This window comes from Ochlerotatus camptorhynchus, unplaced genomic scaffold (genome assembly GCF_037179485.1).
Source record: "Ochlerotatus camptorhynchus isolate MF236.1 unplaced genomic scaffold, CSIRO-AGI_Acam_v1.1 ptg000070l, whole genome shotgun sequence".
NCBI lineage: Eukaryota > Metazoa > Arthropoda > Insecta > Diptera > Culicidae > Ochlerotatus > Ochlerotatus camptorhynchus.
In genome coordinates this window covers 3,472,632-3,493,785 of record NW_027040560.1, presented here as the reverse complement: position 1 = coordinate 3,493,785, position 21,154 = coordinate 3,472,632, and the positions used below count along the sequence as shown (strand labels likewise).

The following is a 21,154-nucleotide window of genomic DNA, read 5'->3' as shown; positions in this document are numbered from 1 at the left end:
ACGAGCACATTGATAGGAATGTACAAAGCGTTACTACCATCAGCTGTTTGACGATCGTGATTGTGATAGGTCGCAACTCTGGTCAAATCCTACTTAGTATGGACACCGTTTACGGGGTTTCCATTTCCATTTTCCCTACTATCCGCATTTTTTGGGGTTTACTGTTATCAAAGTTTAACTTGTTAAGCTCAAAACAAGTTTTTTTGAGAAATACATGATGGTTTCAGATCGATTGGTAGCTCGGCAGCAAAATGGCAATGGAAAACACACACTGTTGTACAAAGTACAACGCGCGAGTACTCGTGTTACAAAAGTTGGCGCGAGTAACGAAAGGTTAATAGAGTTTTGACTACAACTCTATGTCAAATGTAGGAAGAGTTCCAAAGTAATTGTGAGAAGAGCTTCAGTTGTATTTTAAGGAGTGTTCAGAGTTGTATTTTTTGGATGTTCTGAGGAAAATTCCATGACGATTGTGACCAGGATTTCTGATGATTATTTCAATTTCTAGAGAGTTCTAATGGTAATAGGGTTAACTACCCCATTTCCGGCCTATTAAGCACAACCCGCACTTAGTCTTTCATAATCTAGCGCAGTTTAGCACCAAACGGAAATTTCAGAGAGCTTCACAGGTGTCAAGCGAACTTGAGAAATATAGAAAACTTGAGGGGTATTGTGCAATTTTTTAATAAGTTCTAAGCACCTCATATAGCTAGATCTAAAGATCTTTGGGGAATTTCATAACTTAAGAGCAGTTCCGGTAACTTTAGTCCAGAATTTTAAATCGAGATCCCTCGAGATGTTCCGAGAATTTCAGGGAAGTACAGAGATCTTCAGAGAATTTATGAAAATTTCAGAAATATTTCAGGAACTTCACAGAAGTCCAGAGAATCGAGATCTTCAATAGAATTAAGGTCTTTAGGGAAGCTTCGAGAACATCAAGACAGACCAGAGAATCAAAGGGCAGTTCAAATAATTTCAATGAAGTTTTGGAAACTTTAAAGAAGTTTCGAGAAACTCATGGAATTTCCGAAAACTTCAACACAGCTCCGAGAGAATTTCTGAAACGTGATAAACAAACTTAAGAGTATTTTAAGGATGTTATATCAGGGAGATTTCAAGAACTTCAAAAAATGCGAAAATTTAGCTATGTTGAATAGAGAGCATCAACGTAGTTCCATTATTAAAAGAAAAATTCAAGAACTTTTAGCAAGCAGCAAAGAAATTCCAGAGAAATTCTAATAAATTTAGATATTTTTAGATAGTTTCATGATATTCAACGATGTTCCGAGTGCTTCGAGGAAGATCAGATAGCTTCAGAATAATCCCGTACGTACCGTAAGATTTGATAAAGAAAAACCAATCGTTGAGATATTGTCAAAAGTCTAACACTGCTTCTTGACGCCAAACTCGGTCTACGGATTGTAAACTCAGCCTAACGCATTGAAACGTCAATGAATTCACTTCGGCCTATCGGATGAAGATAAAAATTGATTCGGTTTGAGCGCTTCTTTTGTTTTTGGGAATAATGGGTGCAAACCTTCATAGCGCGCGTTCTCATTGACATTGTTCCGTAGCTTATTAACTAATGTATCGTGCCAAATGCATAATTGACTTGTTAACTCTGAAATCATGGATTTATTTGAAGTTTTCTGCCTGATAGGCCCAAAATGGGCAATTAGGCTGAAGCAGCTCTCTACCCTACCAAGGAAACTCCTAAGGTAATGAATTCTGAGGATAGTCTCAACATAATTCTATGGCAAATTTCAACTCTAAAATAATTTCAAGTCGATTCTGAATAGAATTCCAAGGGAATTCTGAGAAGAATACCACGCGAATCGAATTTTGAAGGAACCATTGCTGAAAAGATTGTTAAGGGAATTCTAAGGATATATCTAAGGGTTCTTTTAAGAACAATATACATGACTTTTATGAGGTGATTTACATGGAAATTTTATGAAGAATTCAAGCGAATTCTAAAAAGAATTATGGAAGCTTTAATTAATTCACAGAAAAATCATAGAAAATTAGAAGTAATGGCTGAACACCAAAAAATCCCGACCCGAAAATCTTGTTGGGGTTTCAAAATGGGTTTTATTTTCCATAGTTCAATGTAATAGCTATATAAGTAGACCATTGTTTCTGCCTTCCTTCTTATCATAGGCCATTGCTCGAACTGAGACCTGTTCCCACTTGTTTGGCTGTCGAATTCCATTTCCGCTTTAAATCATTCAGATCAATTGCAGTTCCACCCTTCACAATTGTATGTGCTTCACAATTGACCAGTATTCCACAGTTGACCTTAGTTCCGGTTCCGGAGTATTAGCCGGACTTATCTCCTTGGGAACGACTGTGACGCCATTTTCGCTGTACCACTTTTTGGTGGAATTTGAGTAGTGCAAAGGGTTGGTCGCTCCGCACAATGTGCCATAAACAAACTTGGGCACACCTGGGCACAGTCATAGGCACTGTTTGGCACCCATGGTTACAATTGTTCTGATCCCTGGCAACACTGGACTTTTTTGAGCGCCTGCGCAGTTTGCAAGTGTCAAAATTTGTTATTGATATTGATGTTTCCAATCCAATTTTTTCAAACCACAACCGTGAATTTCCACCAGTCTCGCCATGGATTTTCCTAAATCAAATTGCGACTCCGCAATCAATCCCAACATTACCAGAAAAAAAAGCTCATCCAAGTGTAGAATAGGTAGCTGTTAAAATACCGGGTTGCCAAACAAAGTACTATTCACAAGCAAACAAAAGTCAGTTCAATGACTTCTCGGCACTGCCGGCACAGCTGCGGTACACTGAGAAAAAAGTTGGCGCTAAATAAGTGTGTAGAGTGACCACCCCTTGGAGTAGTGGCAGCTTGTCAAGCCTGCCGCTCCAAAAAAGGCAGTAGTCTCCTCCGTAGGCACTAAATTAGCTAGTTCATGGTCCCAGAAGTAACGAATGCTTCGCTTTTTAGCCCACAACTGCAGATTGCTTGACAGACAAGTAACTTTTTGGGGAATTTTGACTTTTTTTTACATTCTTCCGGGGCACTCTTCCGATCAACCGAGGTATAAATTCTTGCCCTGGAATTGTATCTAAAACTGCTAGGAGCGGATAGACCGGGATTTCCGTTTCAAGCGTGCTGGATCGATTCGCGACGTGCTTGCTCCGGTGAAGCCATGATGTAAACAAATGAACTTATCCTGACAACCAATGTGGGCTACAAAATGGTGAGTGACAATCTGGAAGGAGCGATATACCTAGCTCCGGTCCTCACAAGTTCCTACCTCACGCCTCCACGAGTCATATGAACACAAAAGACTGCCAGCTGAAACATGGACACAGCTGGTTGGCGTAGCCTGGGCAATGTTTTCAATCCGACAATAGCAGAGTGAGGAGGTGCGACGCGAACACTGGCGCGGTAACCATAGCACGGTGATAGAGGAAATGCTTCGCCATCCCGAGCGTCTGTTCACCATGGAGGTGCGGCTCAAACAGCGTCTGACTGGCATCCAGCGGCTGAATAAGAAATGCTCTTCCCCGGAAGCTACACCTAAGATGGCAGCCCCATCACGGCGGATAGGAGACCTTACGCCAACCACCTACTGTCTCTGAAACCTTTACAATTATTACAGAAACCAACAGAGAAAGATATCGAACTGATTTAACGGCAACGACTTTTAGCGCAAAACAACGGACACGAATTGGATCATGGAATGTATTGACGTTAGCCCAGCAGGGTAAACTGGCACAACTCGCCAACGAGGCGCGACGCATGAAGCTAGAAATCCTGGGACTGAGTGAAGTTCGTTAGCCAAACTTTGGAGAACACAAACTGCCGTCGGGACAGGTGCTACTATACTCTGGTATTCGAGGTGAAAACGCTCCCCGCCATCGTGGAGTTGGTCCCCTACTTAGCGTCCAGGCAAGTGCTGCGCTCATCAAGTGGGAGCCTGTTAATGAGAGGATAATCGTTGCCAGACTTAGAACACGGGTTTGTAACCTTACCATAATCCAATGTTACGCGCCAACCGATGCTGCCGAGCTACAGGACAAAGAGAATTTTTACAGTCAACTGAATGCCGTCGTGGAATAGGTTCCATAGGGTGACATCAAGATCTACACTGGCGACTTCAATGCGAAGATGGGCTCCGACAACACGGACTATGAGCCTGTCATGGGACGCCATGGTCTCGGCGAAATGATCGAGAACGGTGAGCTGTTTGCAGAATTTTGTGGCAATAACGACATGCTGATCGGGGGCTCGCTCTTCCCCCATCGGCCAGTGCACAAAGTCACGTGGGTTTCCCGTGATGGACATACCGAAAATCAGATCGACCACATCTGCATCAGCCGAAAATGGAGACTGAGCCTTCTTGATGTCCGGAATAAACGCTGCGCCGACATCGCGTCTGACCATCACCTTCTAATCGGTGAAATCCGCCTACGCATGGCGCGGATCCAGCGACGGGAGGAGAGAATCGGGTGGCGGTTCAACACACGCCGACTTGAAGATCCAGCGGTAAAAAGGTCTTTTGTTGAACAACTTGAGACTCGAGCTGCGGACTTTCAAGAAGGTGGTAGCGTAGTAGAACAATGGACGGTCATCAAGAATGCTGCGCATCAAGAGGAAAGAGTGGACCACAGATGAAACCTCGCGGAAGATTGGGGAGCGTAGAGAAGCATAAGTCGCTATAGAGCGGGCGAGAACCAGAGGAGCCAAGAACGAAGCCCGTCAACGGTACTCGGCTCTAGAGAAGGAAGTCAAGCGCTCTTGCAGACGGGACAAGCGAGCGTGGGTGAACTCCCTGGCCGACGAAGGGGAGAAAGCCTCAAACACTGGCGATATACGCCTCCTCTACGATATCTCACGACGCCTGAGTGGAGCAAGGATGAACCCGAGGATGCAAGTGAAGGACACGACTGGACAATTGCTTACCGACTCCACTCACCAGCTGAAACGCTGGTTTGAGCACTTCGAACAACTTCTTCAACGGCCAACCAGCCATCAACATCTCGGCATGATCCGCCTAGGGTGCGGCGCATCACTCGCGTCAATTCCGAGGTCCCATCACTGCAGGAGATTGAAGCAGCTATCCGAAGCATGAAATCCAACAAGGCTCCAGGGGTCGATCGCATATCAGCAGAGATGCTCAAGCTGACCCCATGCTATCCGCACAAATGTTGCATCAACTATTCTGTAATATCTGGGACACCGCGACTTTTCCGGTCAACTGGATGCAGGGAATCTTAGTGAAGGTCCCAAAGAAGGGGGATCTGACTGTGTGCGACAATTGGCGAGGCATCATGTTACTGTGCAAAGTTATCCTGAATCGGATACATACAGTGTGAGACAAGGATGTATACTATTACCGCTACTGTTTCTCATCTTAATCGACGAGATCATGGTAGGTGCAATTGACCGTGTACCGAACCGCGGGCTGCTTTGGCAGCCTATCACCATGGAGCATCTCAACGATTTCGATATGGCTGATGATGTTGCTCTACTAGCACAACGGCGCTCTGATATGCAGAGTAAGCTCAATGACCTAATGATCTTGGCAGCCAAATAGCGTCGGACGGCGGGAGCAAGAGCGACATAGGTGCACGAATCAAGAAGGCTAGGGTTGCCTTTGCGAGTTTTAGAAACGTATGGAGATCCAACCAGATAAGTCAACGCACTAAAAACCGAATTTTCAACTCGAACGTGAAATCTGTGTTGTTATACGCCAGCGAGACGTGGTGTGTATCAGCGGAGAACCCTCAAAAGCTGCAGGTCTTCATCAACCGATGCCTGTGGTATATAATTCGTGCCTGGTGGCCTCACAACTGGATCTCAAATGCCGAGCTCCATCGTCGATGTCATCAGAAGCCGATAGCAACAGAAATTCGGGAGCGAAAGTGGAGGTGGGTCGGCCACACACTTCGACGGGGCGGAAAGGAAATCTGCAAGCAAGCGCTGGATTGGAATCCGGCAGGACATCGCAGCAGAGGCAGACCCAGGGGCTCATGGCGGTGGAGCCTCAATAAGGAAATTAAGCAAGTCGATAGGAATCTGATCTGGGCCCAGGTCAAGGCAAAAGCGAGCAGCCACCCAGGATGGAAGTCTTTCACGTTGGCCCTTTGCACCGCTGGTGGTGCACAGGACCCTTAAGTAAGTGACAACCAATGCCTACTGTGATTCTTTACACTCTTAGCTTGATTCAGTGAAATTTTGCTCAATAAATGCCTTAAGGGCGCGTTTTTAATATGTCCGGATGTTTTCGTGTTCAACCTTTAAATCTTAAGATCAATCCCTTGATTTTCGTTAGTAGTGTTCTGCATAGAGTTTCTGAACTTTTATAAAAAGGGAAGGGAATCACGGAGAGGTTATCATATTTATTCTTAAAAGAACTGGAAATGGAAATGGTTTTAGAAAATTCATGAGAGCATTTAAAAAAATCCTGTAATGAGTTTTACGCAAATTTGCATGACAATTAAAACGTAGACAAATTTGGCTGTCTATGTAATTACTCATTTAACTTAGTGATTCTTTCGACTCAACGGTATTCGGTTTAATGCTTATTTCAATAATATTTTAAAATTTCCAAAATTCCGGGAATATATGGGAAAAAATAGTGAAATCGATATATGCTGATAACCATACAAATTTCAAAAATACTTAATTTCAGTTACATTACTTATTTGACTTAGTGACCCGGCCCATTCGGCAAAACCCACCGCCCCCCCCTCCCCCAATTATTTTGAAACCCTTGTGCCGTTGTCGAGTATTGAACCATACAAGTTTAGGGGCATGTCTACTTAATGGGACGCATTCAGTTACTGCCCGGTCCAATTCCCGTTGTCAAAAAACATCGATTTCCACTTTTCACGAGCAAGAACCGAAAAATCAAATCATGGAACTATGGAAGTTTCAACTAATTCAATGTAATGTAGTCTACATAGCCAGTTCTTGAAAGTGCCCTGGAAAATGATGGATATACCTGCAATTTTTCATGTCTATTTGATATATGTTTCACATCCAAGATGCGTCACATATACTAAAACGGCCAGCGGTATTTAAGGGGCAAGATGATTCAGAAGGCACGTGTAACATGTGCATCAAAACATGTCAGCAACTTCCCACGCTTGCTATATTTGTTGGTCTCATAAGTGGCACCATGCCGCGACGAGACAAGCTATTCCAAAAAACCTTTTTCAGTCATCGAACCCATTTGAGCAATGCAATGCATAAATGAGTTCGATTAATTGAACGAAACGCATTCAGCAATTCTCACCAAAAGGCAGAAGTGTCAAATAACACTTTGGTTCATTCTTTCCCACTCTTGGTATCGATCACCAACGATCGAGTAAATAGCGAAAATACATAGTGGCTTCAAGTGTCTCCATTCTCAGCACCATATGTAAAATATTGTTCAATAAAACATTCTTAGTTTAATTTTCGAAGCGAAAGGTTCGTTTTTAGTAACTGCAATATCACGTCATGAAAACGTCAAATGGCGAAATAGTGAAAACGTTAAACACGGTATTACCAAGCCGGAGGCGGCGGGTTCGATTCCCGGTCCGGTCGAGGGAATCTTTCGGGTTGGAAATTTTCTCGACTTCCCTGGGCATAGAGTATCATTGTGCTTCCACACAATATAAAAATTCATGCAATTGGTATTGGCATCGAAAGCTCTCAGTTAATAACTGTGGAAGTGCATTTAGAACACTAAGTTGAGAGCACGCAATAAGCTAATATGTACTAAGCAATAAGCTTGAAATGCGAATAAGAAGAAGAAGAATGATTCAGAAAACTTCGGGCTTTTTAAAACTGACGATTTAAACACGATGCTTCAGAATCCAATAAATGGATTAGAAGGTGAAAATCTCGTACCGTACGTTCCGTTTTTGTTAATTATATGATTAGTTGGTCGTAGGAAGCATTTAGGCTAGAAAGTTTAACTGATGCTCCATTTTCCTCGGACGGTTGGTATTAACTCTCTCATGGCTTATGCCCATTACTCGTTTTCTGAAAAGAGGTGAAACTGACAACTTCTTGACATCTGAACTACATCCATTCAACTCACCTGCTTCAACTTCAGAGAAGATCTACAACTGATAAGAAATTAAAATGAATTGCAAGTTATCAGAAATTGAAATAAAGGCCTTCGGATATTCCTGCAAAATGTCAGGTACATCAGATTCAATACTGATCAGAAATTCAAATATTATATTCGGCTATTCCTGCAACAGGTCAGAATGATAAGAAGTTTTTCTGGAGACCTTACACTTATACGAAATTCAAATTTAGTCCTTCATATATTCCTTCGAAAGAAGATCTACAAACTGATCCGAAATTCATATTAAGTCCTTCTGATATTCCTGCAAGTCGTCAGGTTGATCAGATTTTGTTCTGAAGATTCACAACTGATGAGAAATTTAAATTAAACCCTACAGATATTCCTCCATGAGCCTTCCTTAGCTCAGTCGGTAAAGGCGCAGCTACAAAGCAAGACCATGCTGGAGGTGGCTGGGATTGGTTCCCGGTCCGGTCTAGGCATTTTTCGGGTTGGAAATTTCTCGACTTTCCTGGGCATAGAGTTGTGGTTGTACTTGCCACATAATAACACTAATGCAACAATGGTACAGGCATCGAAAGCTCTCAATTAATAACTGTGGAAGTGCATCTAGAACACTAAGTTGAGAGCACGCAATAAGCTTGAAATGCGAAGAAGAAGATATTCCTACAGATCATCAGAATGATCAATCATTATGCGGGGCATACAAAGGCCTACAACTGATCTGTATGGTTAGAAATAATTCTGAAGATCTAAATAAAACTGATCCCATAACTCAAATGAAGCGGTCCGGATATTCCTAAAAGAAGTTAGAGTGATTAAAATCCGAAGACCTTCAACTTATCAGAAATTCAAATCTAGTCCATCATATATTCTTCCAAGAGAAGATCTACTTCGGGAATCCCTCCAAAGAATGATTAGGAACTATTCTGAAGACTTACAACTGATGCGAAATTTAAATGAAGTTTTTAGGATATTCCGAGAGATAAGAGGTTAGGATGATCAGAAAGATTTACTACTGATCAGAAATTCAAATGAATTCCTTTGTATAATCCTCCGAGAGGTAAGGATGATCAGGAATTATTCTGAAGATCTACATCTGATGTGATGCGAAGTAAAAGGTACCCACCATCAGTTTGGAAGATTGCACGTCCTAAACTTGAGGAACGTCAAATTTGTTTGATTGGTCTTACAAGTTTCATCACCCACCAATATCGCATACGATTTTACTAAGTATCGCGCTAACATTTCTATTAAGTCCAGTTCATTGGTTGGTTAAAGTCAACGGCACTCAACAAGATAAGTAAAGATAGTTATTAATCACTAATGTTGGAAATTTGAAAGCTATAAACATCCCCATTCACATTTTCCCACCGTCTCAATCTTTTTTTTTTCAAGATACAAAGTAGTTAAACAAACAAACTCTACAGCTCCTCAAACGAAACAAAAAAAAAATCAAGTTCAACAACTTTTCAATTATCGAAAGTAATAACTTGTATTACGCACCCAGGAGGGAGTCACCGCAGTTCAACAGCAGTCAAACAAAATTTGAATTGCAAACGAGAATTTCACTTGATCCTATTGTTGAAACTTTTTTGTTTCCCATCGCAGCAGGCCTCTTCTTTTCTTTTTCTTTTTCTCCCTGAGCAGTGCCTAATCGATTCTCACGCCAACACAACGCGGGTGCGATTGAGTCAGACACCCCAAACGCGGTAGATCCCGTGGGATATGTTGGCATGGATACGGGAATATGTAATGCTCGATAATTGATTGATCGGATCGACTCCACGCGGCTCACCACACCGGTAGCAGCGATCAACCAAAACAAAAGCAAACACCAACACCCCCGATGCAAGTGTTTGTAAGAGAAAAAAAAACGAAAACTCAAACAAAGGCAGTAGGCCTTGCTTCCTCTCCTGGCTGGTGGTTCGGCGAATTGCATAACGCTCAACGTGGAAGCCGTTATCTCGCATGGAATCGCATGGTTTGCTGGGATTGGATCGGAAGAATAACACTGTTACTTTCTCAGCGAGCGTCGATCGATTCCGGGTTAAGTGGTGGCGATCAAGAACTGGAGCAACAGCAGATGTTTTGTGTTGACGACGACGCCCCGCGTGTGCGTGGGGCCTTTTTTTTCGGGAATATTGCGGATTGCAACTTGCAACGGAGTTGCGGTAAGGCGAGTTAAAAGTTCTCAAACGGGAGCGCTTTTTCCTTTTGCAATTTATTTTTTCGAGAGTGAGTGGGCCAGATGGGGGGGATGAAGGTCGAACAAAAAATTCGTGAGTGGAGAGGTTCTAGTTCGGTTGGATGGGTTTTAAAAAAAAATTAGGTTATAAACTTGGTGGTGCATCGTTGCATCTCACCGTCTGGTTGTCAGTCAGCTGACCGGGGACATGCGCTCTGCGAAAAGTGCATTCATTTTTACATCATACCTCGCATCGATTTTGCTGCCTCTCGTGCACAGTGTCAGACTGTAAATATTTCTTGTTTTGTTTTCGTTTCTTCCCGTTGAGCAGTCAGTGCGAAGATTCATATGAACATTTGAATCGCGTAATTCACCTCCTCTCGTTCAGCTGTTTTCTGTATTTAGATAGTGAACTTGACAGTGGCTTGACGTATACACGCTTTGTGCGTTGTATTCAATCTTCTCTGTTGTCACTTTCTGCAATGGCCAACTAGATCACGGAGGAAAAGAAGCCATTATCGATAGTGTTCACTGTTCGCTCCTGAAAGTGGGTAATACGGTGATTCAGTGTAGAATAGGGTCACGCCGAAAGAAAGCGACGAAGAAGATGAGTTTCGCAACGGCGGCATTCAATATCAACGATCTACCGTTCGAGGTTTGTGACTGATTTGTTTTTATTGCTTTGTTTTATTTTGTTTTTGATTCGCGTGACTTTATTTTGCAGATACTGTGCGATCTCTTTGACTACCTGTCGCTTGAGGATGTGAAAACCGCTTCGCTCGTGTGTCACCGATGGCATCAGATAATTTTCTCCGAGTTATACATCAAGCGCTTCAAACTGGTTCTCAGTTTGAACGAAATGTTGCCGCAGCTCAAACAGACGCTTCCGATTTTGGAGAAATCCGACCGAGAGTATTATAGCATAATTTTGAAAGCCAACCTCGGTAGACCGTTGACCGATGCTCGACTGAAGATTCTGAAGCTTGCGGTGCGCTCGATTTCGCAGTATTCCGAGTCGTTGTACTTTAACATGGCCGATCTACGATTGGAGTCGTGCGTCTCCGAGCGATTACTTCGCAGCCGGAAGCTTCAAATGTTCGACACTCGTGCAAAGTACATACCCCTCGGCATGGGACTAAAGGAGTCAATGCTTGCTGCGATTTGCGAGTACTCTACCGATCTAGTAGATCTGGTGATCGCCGAGATGAACATCAACAATCCAAAAGCCTTGGAGAAGCTATCTTCTCTGAGTCAACTGAAATTGCTCCTGATCAGCGACTACTATCCGTACATCAAACCTCCAATGCCTCCGATCAATCTTCCAAATCTGGAAAATCTCTCGCTCATCAATGTGACAGACGATGCAAACTTCTATTTCAAAGCGGATAACCTTAAGCGATTCTTCATCCACACCAACGGAACGGACGCTGCGAAAACCATGCAATCGATTGCGGAGAACATTCGCAACGTTAACAGACTGTGCGTTCATTTCACCGCACGGACGATCCTGGCGGATCAAATCTTCGAGCATTTGGACCGATTTCCCAATCTGATCGCGTTCGAGCTGGGAGGAGTTGCCGTCCCGGCGGATGCCCTCAAGCAGCTCAATCCAAGCAACCGGGTGCACAAATTGATCTTCGTGGAGTGCCACTTGGTAAGCCGTCGAAAATTAACTATCAATCGGGTTACTAAGATTTGTTTGTTTGTAGGAAACGCTCTTCATGACGGATCTGAAGGAAAAGCTAGTGTGCTTGAGGCAAATAGTGCTCGATTCGTGTTTCCTTTTTCACAAAAGCGAAGGATTCCAGAGGATTCAGTACCACGATTTGGAGCCGCTGAGACGAGCGATGCCCAGCTGTCAAGTGCTGCTCGATTATGATTAGGATGTGATAGCAGTGCTCTTCAGTGATAATCACGATTGAAGCGAGCTTTTTAGCTGTGAACTAATTTAATAGGGTTACAATTGAATTTGGATGTTTGTTGGTTGTTAGACATTGTTTAGATTGTTATAGAAATAAATGAAGTTTAGAAATTGTTATAAAGTTCAACACCAAAACACCAACCAGGGCGATACACAGGAGCACAGTAAGCACAATAATGAAAAACTTACTTTTTTCTTTCACTAATCACCAAAAGAAAGCCCCTGTAAGCTTGTGTCTCATTAAAATACGTTACACAACATGAATCATTTGGTTGACGAAAATTGCAACAATGGTTTATGCAATTCCCCAGAGACAGATATTTACTATTTTTTGCAAGTGGCCCATGCAAAAAATTGAGGAACTATCATAACCTTAAAATCTACCATTCAACTCGAAGATTGACTGTAACCAACCACTGAGACTAATGGTCATGTGCATCATGAGTATTGACGCGTTTCGCACGGCCAATGAGATCAACCCAAATTTGAGTTCAGTTTACTAATAAATCGCAAAAAGTGCAGGAACTCAGATGAGTAAATTTGCCAAAAAATCTACCGAAAATTGTACTCAGTCTAAGAGTAGTACCAATAGACTGAGATAATTCAATCTTTACTATTCTCATATTCGGGACTCACTCAAATTTGGGTTGATCTCACTGGTCGTGCGCCAGTAGGCCAGAAAAAAAAAACAATAAATTTTCCACGCAGCTGCAAAAAGGTTAACCACATTTCCCGGTCAACCATTTGGGACCCAAAAAAGCATTAATTCCCACAATTTTCCATCGCTGGACAGTGTTTAAAATTGGTAATAAATACAAACACACACAAAAAACACGATCCGCACAGTAGGCATTGGCAAGCGAGAGAAAAAAAAACACACACAAACGAAAAAGATGATTAACGAGCTACATTTGATCGAATTGGGTGCACCGGCTTCTTTAACTCTCAATGTTATTGTTCGCAGCTTGCTCGCAGTGATTGCTACATAAATCGAGTGCAATTGAACGCCAATAATGATGATGAATCTGGGAAAGAGTCGATTCACATCAATGAAGCATCCACTGACGGTACAACACTCATCCTGGCTGGCAGCACTGCACGCTTGAGAATGAAAACACACACACGAAAATCCCCAACTCTAGGTGACCGGGCAGCAAGCGCAATGGCGTGTTGCGAGGTTTCAAGCAAATAAATACATGACCCAATTTGCGGTCGTCAATTGAGTTGTGCAATATTGTGCGAGCCCAAAAAACCCAAACACTTAACGGAAGAAGGAAAACAATCCCAGTAGGTCTTGATCACTAATGTACCAAGATGATAGATAGGTACTTGATCGAAGTGAGCGTGGCGTGAGCCGGAGCCCGGCGGTACGACGAGAGGAAAATTGCGGCAAACCGTGCGCAACCGGCTATAATACGTATGCTACGTAAAAATGAAGGAAATTGACGATTTACAGGTCGAGAGCGCGGCTAAAGTAAATCAACTCAACTAAATAGACAGTCAGTGCTTGGCTTGGGTGTGAGATTTCGAAGATTGATGCATACCGGGGTTACAACTGGTGCTGCCGCGGTCGGTGGTGAAAACAGGCATTATTTCACAATTTCGCAAAATTTGAACAACATTTTAAAAGCGGAGTATCAACATATGATAGGTTACCGCTTCGGCACTCGTTAGATGCGAGTGGTTGAACTGGAACACATGAGCGCCGATGTTTTCTTTTCCTCTTCGACAGCACGCTGACGCTGGTGGAATGGTCCTCTGTTTGGGTGGTTGGTTTATGTAATCTTCGCTGGCAATTGGAATAATTTGAACGGTCAATTTTCGGCAATTGATTGGAAAATTATGGCTTCGGGTGATTTGAGTTGGAAAAATGAAATTTTCCTGCAGAGCCCCCAAGCTAAGCGGTATCCGAAAAGTTCAATGTCATCCAGTATCGAGAAGCAAGCGTTGAAGCTATTACTTCCGAATGGAGAGAAGGAATATACGGATGATCAAAACACTAAACAAATATAGTTACAAACGACAAAAATTAGCACGCCAGGTCAAGCTAGGCTAAAAATATCATCTCTCTGGAAGATCAATTGATAGCAATTCCTAAACCCAAGCTTTATTGTTCACAAGAGCTAAAATTTTATTATTCGGAATCATGAAACTACGATATTTTTTAAATGTAAGACACAGGAAGAGAAGGTAACAATTGTGTATGACACATAAATCCTGTCAATTTCGCTTCTAGAGTTTCCCAATCAGCGATTAGCTAAATATATGAGTGCTTACTCATCGCGATTACTGATTCTTTGCTCGACTGTCGAGCTGTTCAGTCCGTATTTTCGCTCGAGTTTTCGATTCGATAGTAATCATGTGCTCCAGCCTGGAGGAGTACAAACAAATAGGAAGTTTCCTGAAGAACAACAACGTGGACTTCTTCACGCATGATCTGCCATCGAGCAAGCCACTGAAGGTGGTTTTGCGTGGATTACCGTCGTTCGAGGCTGCTGCGGTGAAGTCCGAGCTGGAGCGGCTTGGGCTCCAACCTGAGGCCGTGTTCCAGATGAACCGGCGTCCCAACCAAAACACCAGCTTCCGTGATCAGTTGTTCTTGGTGCATTTCACGAAGGGATCCACCAGTCTTGTGGCTCTGAGATCCAAAATCCGGGACCTTTTTCAGGTCATCATCAGTTGGGAGCATTACAAACCCCAACATTGTGATGTAACGCAGTGTATGAACTGTCTCTCATATGGCCATGGAACCAAAAGCTGCCACATGAAGAAAAACTGCGGCAAGTGTGCTGGAACTCACTCAACTGCGTCCTGTGAGCAAGTCGATGACATCGAGCCAACGTGTGTCAACTGCGGTGGAAACCATCAAGCCTCCAATCGCGGATGTCCCAAGCGAGTGGAGTTCATTAATATCCATCGGAAGGCCACAATCAACAACCAGCTCGGTCGCCTTCGTAATCATCGTTCGCCTCCTGTACTAACGGAAGTCCAGTACGCAGTTCTCCAGCCCCGTCGACATGTTCCGAACCTAGCTCCGCTTCCGCTCAACAGCCAACAAGCCAATTCTGCGAGTATCCAAATGGTTCCCAACAGTCGGACAGTTCAGCATCGTCTCGCTGTTGCTGCGGCCCAGCCAATTCCAGGTTCATCCACCGCCCCTGGTTTATCATACGCTGGTGCTGTCTCAGGTGAATCTGTCGACGATTCTCCGTTCACCTCGGAGGAACTTGTGACGCTCGTGGCCGAGGTCATCATCATCATGCGCACCTGCAAGACTCGATCTGAACAGCTTCATGCTGCCTTGTCACTCGTCACCATGTATGGACCGTGAAGCTATAAAAATTGCAAATTGGAACGCTTGCTCACTAACGAACAAGCATAGAGAGCTACTCGATTTCCTCATCGCCGAGACGCATCTGAAACCCGAACTGAACGTATTCCTTCCCGAATTCCGGTTCGTCAGACTTGATCGCACCTGCTCTGGAGGTGGACGAGTGGCCATCGCTGCAAGACGGAACATCAGTTGCCGGTTGCTACCAAACTTCCAGCTGAAAACAATTGAAGCCATCGGAGTGGAGGTGAGCACATCACTTGGCCCAATCACCATCATCGCGGCATACTGCCCCAAGCAAACCAACATCACGGACGGGTCGTCAGTGGCCCTCCGGAAAGACATCATCAAACTCACCCGGAGGAGCGGGAACTTTACCATCGCTGGCGATCTGAACGCAAAACACCAAGCTTGGGGCAACGGTCGGAGCAATAGAAACGGCACCATCCTCAATGCAGACCTGCAAGAGGGCCACTATACCATCTTGGCCCCGGACTCTCCCACCCGGTTGAGTCGGTCTGGGGTCCATGCGACCATCTACATCTTCGTAAGCAACATGGGAAACAACATCTCGCAACCTGTGGCATTCCAGGAGCTGAGCTTGGACCACAACCCGGTGGTGGTCGAAGTTGGATCCTTGGTAAACCGATTCGAAGCTTCCCGGCGCAACTACAATCGAGGCAGCTGGGCGAAATATCAACACTGCGTCGACACAACCATCGACTACGATGTCCAACCGGGGACGTCCGAAGAGGTTGATCGGTGTCTACAATGAATCGAGGAGGCGATTTCCCGGGCCAGGGAACAACACGTGCCAGTATCCAGACAGGTGAGTAACACTCTGAACCTTGACAGCCCTACCAAAGATCTCATTAGACTTCGTAACACCATTCGTAGGCAGTACCAGCGTACTGGCCTGCCTAACTTGAAGACCAATTGTAATCGATTGACAAAGATCATTCAGGCCAGGATGGTGGATCTCAGAAATAACGATTTTGCTAGTAAGATCCGCTCTCTCCCAGTTTGTGCTAAGCCCTTCTGGAAACTTACAATTCTTAAAAACAAGCCTAGGCCCATTCCACCACTGACCCCACTGGATCGTCCCGGCGACCCAGTGGTTCATCTGATAACTCCTGAAGAGAAGGCTGCCGCAATAGGTCAACACATCGTCAGCCCTCATGAATCTGAGGTTGCTGAAAATGCAACCAATCTTCTTATAATTCCTAACATTTTTCCAGAGGAATCCGAGATTACGGCTGACGAACTTTTGGCCTATATCAAATCATCTAAAAACATGAAAGCCCCAGGTTTCGACAACATCCTTAATCTAGAACTCAAACACTTGAGTTCCAGATTCTACAACCATCTGGCACTGATTTTTAATCAGTGCCTCAGACTTGGCTACTTCCCCTCGTGTTGGAAGTCAGCTAAAGTCATACCCATCCGGAAACCTGGGAAGGATCCGTCCTCTCCTTCAAGTTAGCGACCAATCAGCCTTCTCTCAGGGTTATCAAACCTGTTCGAAAAAGCAGTGTACCACCGGCCACATCTGTCGATGAAAACAACTTGTTACTCGAGGAACAGTTTGGTTTTCGGAAAGGTCGTTCGACCGTCCACCAGTCTGTTTCGAAGACAACTGCCATGGCGATGTTGGACGTTGAAAAAGCGTTCGACAATGTCTGGCATGATGGCCTGGTGTTTAAATTGCAGCGGTACGGTCTTCCAATCTTCCTAGTGAAGATAATAAACAACTATCTATCAGACAGAACGTTCCGAGCCTCTATGAATGGCATCACATCGGATGCTTTCAACATCGGTGCCGGGGTTCCACAAGGAAGCATCCTTGGCACCATCCTATTCAACCTGTTCACCTCCGATATGCCGGCTCTCCCTGATGGTGGATCGTTGTCTCTGTTCGCAGATGACACATCCATCATCTACAACGGTAGGGTCATCGGAGCTCTGACTGCCAAACTTCAGAAAGGCCTGGACGTCCTGTCTGAATACTTCAACAGTTGGAAGATCCGTATCAACGCGGCAAAGACCCAGGTCATTATCTTTCCACACTTTAAATCTCCCAGACTTGTTCCGTCGGAGAATAACAAGATCTGCCTGAACGGCACAGTGGTGGAATGGTCCAAAGAGGTCGTGTACCTCGGGCTAACACTAGACAGCAAGCTTCTTTTCAGGGAGCACGTTGACAAAACAAAAACCAAGTGCAACATCTTGATAAGATCGTTGTATCCACTTATCAACAGGAAGTCAACCCTGTCCCTGAAAAATAAGCTTGCTGTCTACAAACTAATCATCCTTCCTGTAATCGAGTACGGTATGCCAATCTGGGAGAGTTGCGCAAAATGCCATCACCTTAAACTCCAAAGGATTCGGAACAAGATCCTTAGGATGGTCCTAAACAGTCCCCCGTGAACTAGAAATTCTGAGATCCACCTCCTGGCTGGAATTCAGACATTAGAAGAACGGAGAGTATTCATCCTGGAAAGGTTCAGAGACACCTGTCTGAGATCAAATCATCAGATCATACGTGATCTAGCACGTAAGGTTAAGTTATACTCGTAGTTAGGTAGGTTATCACTTTTTTCAATTCAAATAAAACACATCCCCAAAGGGGTATTCTGTAAACTAGTTGAAAAACGCAAATATTAAATTAGAATATCAAACTAAACAAAGATGAAGATCCAGGTAGGCTAATCAATTAAAATGATAAATCAATGTACTACCATGATCAACAGATATAAACATAATTTTACTACTACTCGCGATTACTCATTACAGCTTAAATCGCTAATTTTTATTTATTCGTCGTCAATCAAATGTAGACCAGTTTTTCTGTGAACTTCTACAAAAATTTACACGTTCTATATATCATACACAAAGTTTTTCCTCCTCTATGCATATTACTTAAAAAAAAAACATTATTATAATATCTCATAGTTTCATAATTTCTAAAAGTAGCATTTGAGATGTAATTAGTAAATGCAAGATAGCCTAAAATAGGCGTTGCTCGGAAGACATTTTGAGACAAGCCATGCTAGACGAATCTCCAAAAACGAGAGCCTCAGAGCCCAAATGAAATGGATTACTTAGTTCATAATATCAGAGGACGTGTTGGGAATTTCCTTTTCACGTCCATATATACATATCGTAAACCTGTGTACATAGTGCGGCCCAAGTCCACAGGGAATTTCTCCCGAATGACTCACTTCACATCACCGTATTTCCACAGCACCAACGCTAGATCTCATTCGGGGACCTCTGGTGGAAGATCATAAACTCGCACCTATTGAAAGTTGCCCCATGCAGGCACCATGCGTACTTAGACTGCCTTTCCGTCAGCATAATGGAAAATTAGTTTCTCACGGTCTAGGGGCAAGACAGCTTCTAATCATGAGCAATTTCTGAGTTGTTTTTGATGCACCTCGAGTAACTCACATTGCTCAGTGAGAAAGATCACTGTCATTTGCTTTTTCACTTTTCGCATTACAGCAACATATGAAGGTGCACCTTCATGCGAAGCCGAAAAGCTGCTGTCAATCAAAACAACTGACTGACCCCTGTGCCGTTCTACTGACGGTGGACATCCATCCTTCCTCTTTTAGTGCCTTCCGGATGATCGTGATACGGTCCCGTTTCTGCGATACACCACCGTGATTTTGCTGTCGACGGCAGTCTCCTGTAAACTAGAACATCACTAAATACGTGTGTTCCTCGGTTTTTCGTTGGCTAAGTCCATAGCGGCCCAGGTGTACAATTTGTTGTTCGTCTCCACCTGTTTTCTGAACAGCGCTGACGATATCGAGTGATTGGCAGCGATCTTGTGAACTTGATTACGTCTCATGACGTTCCTGTATTTGGTTTTAACATGGCCGTGGGAATGCAAAGAGAAAGTCGACGAAGCTAATCTGACAACTTGATTTGTTCTTCGTCTTCCTGACCGGCTTTCACTTCGATTTCGTCCGGTTGATCGTTGATGGGTTCGAAGTCCGGACGAGGATCGCACTCACCGGAAACATTGGTAGTGGTTACTTCAACGTCCTCCTCCTCTTCGGCTTCGGAAATGACGGCAGCTGCTCTGGCTGAACATTCCACGGGGGTAATGGTTGGTAGCGTTGCCGTCGGAGCTGGAATTGGGTGTTCATCTGTTGTTGCCCCACCGGGGAGATGTTTTATAAATCGGAAACTGTAGTGGCGGATTTTATTGGAGGGGCCACGGTTGGAATATTACTCACCACGTTATGTTTGATGTGCTGTGATCGAATCTTCACGCTGTAGCTAACTTGCATGGTGCTAACGAGAAGAAGATCGGAGTTGGTTATTACCATTTTCAATGGGACTTCTGTTACGACTACTGGATCAATCGATCCTGATGGGATCGTTGCATTACAGGTGAAATTCCAGATGTTTAGAAGAATAGCTGTTTGGAGAGCTTGTTTGATCAGCGATGATCCTTTTGAAGTGGCCACTGGAACTGGCTGCTGAGGAGAAACAACAACTGCTGAAAGCTGGCTGGAACTGCAAGTTCTTGCTGGTAGTAAGCAGACACCGGCACAGGTTCTTCCATAATTCTCAAGCTATTTGAAAGTCTCTGCACTCAAAAAATTTCACACGTTTGATCGAAGTGTTTAAACACTTGATTTTCTAAATGCACAATCACATTTACTTTAATTGTATTTCACCTTGGTTCAATGTGTTATACACGTTAATTTATAGTGTTTCAAACTTTGAAATGTTGAAAATCTTTCACTATCTATTCAAGTGTATTGCACATTGAATCACGCTGCTGTTCAAAACAGATGGATATAAAGTGTTTTGGATTTCAATACGATGTGAATTGCTTGCTCAGAAAGGTAAACATCGATAACAAGAGTTGTGACTTTATCCTATCAACCTGCCTCATATATGAGAACAACCGTGGCACAGTGAGATCGAACGAAATGGTTTGCCTTGACGATGACTGTTGTTAGCTCAAATGAGTGAACAATGCAGAATTTTAAATATCACCGTGTATTATCGAGATTTTCCAGCACAGGTTTCGCGCTTCCATTTGCGAAGCTTAATTTGATTATCAGCTTTATTTCAACGGATATCTCCAGTTGATTGCTTCCAAAGGCAACGAAAAAAGCAAACGAGCTGCTATCGAATAAACAGACGCGTAAACCGGACCGGAAAAATACAGTTGCTGCTGTCGACAGCTAAAAACAAACTGAACTATGGACAATTAAAAATTGGCGAAAATCGTAGAGCAACTTTTGAACATATTTTTGCAATAGGGGAAGTGCACCAGCTATGGCACTACTTAAAATTTGCTGCAGTTTTGCCATATACTAGTCATGGCCTATGTGATTTAAATGGGCCAAAAACTGGTACCATTGCGTATATGAGATGTGCCATTACTGGTTCACTTACCCTATTTTTGAAAATTTTTGTACAGACTCAATTATTGTTTTCTGTACAAAAGTTGAAATTAAGAAGGCAATCAGCAAGCGAAGCATAGTAATCCTATTGTAACCATAGGACTCCTACCGTACCAACGTACCATTGTTAATCTATATATATAAAAATGAATTTATGTCTGTCCCGTCTGTCCCGACTGTCCCGACTGTCCCGACTGTCCCGACTGTCCCGACTGTCCCGACTGTCCCGAC

The 21,154-nt window shown here is 43.6% G+C and overlaps 2 protein-coding genes across 4 annotated transcripts in view; one reads left to right on the top strand and one right to left on the bottom strand.

Annotated features, from left to right (window-relative positions):
* Cad89D (cadherin-89D) overlaps positions 1-21,154 on the bottom strand; it is a 112,424-nt gene that overhangs the window by 81,631 nt on the left and 9,639 nt on the right. The gene's annotated exons all lie outside the window — the stretch shown is intronic.
* Positions 10,521-12,324, top strand: LOC135697282 (uncharacterized). The gene is made up of 3 exons (XM_065216905.1): positions 10,521-10,894; positions 10,964-11,893; positions 11,949-12,324. The coding sequence occupies exons 1-3, from the start codon at positions 10,847-10,849 to the stop codon at positions 12,120-12,122; spliced, it is 1,152 nt and encodes a 383-aa protein (XP_065072977.1). The 5' UTR covers positions 10,521-10,846; the 3' UTR covers positions 12,123-12,324.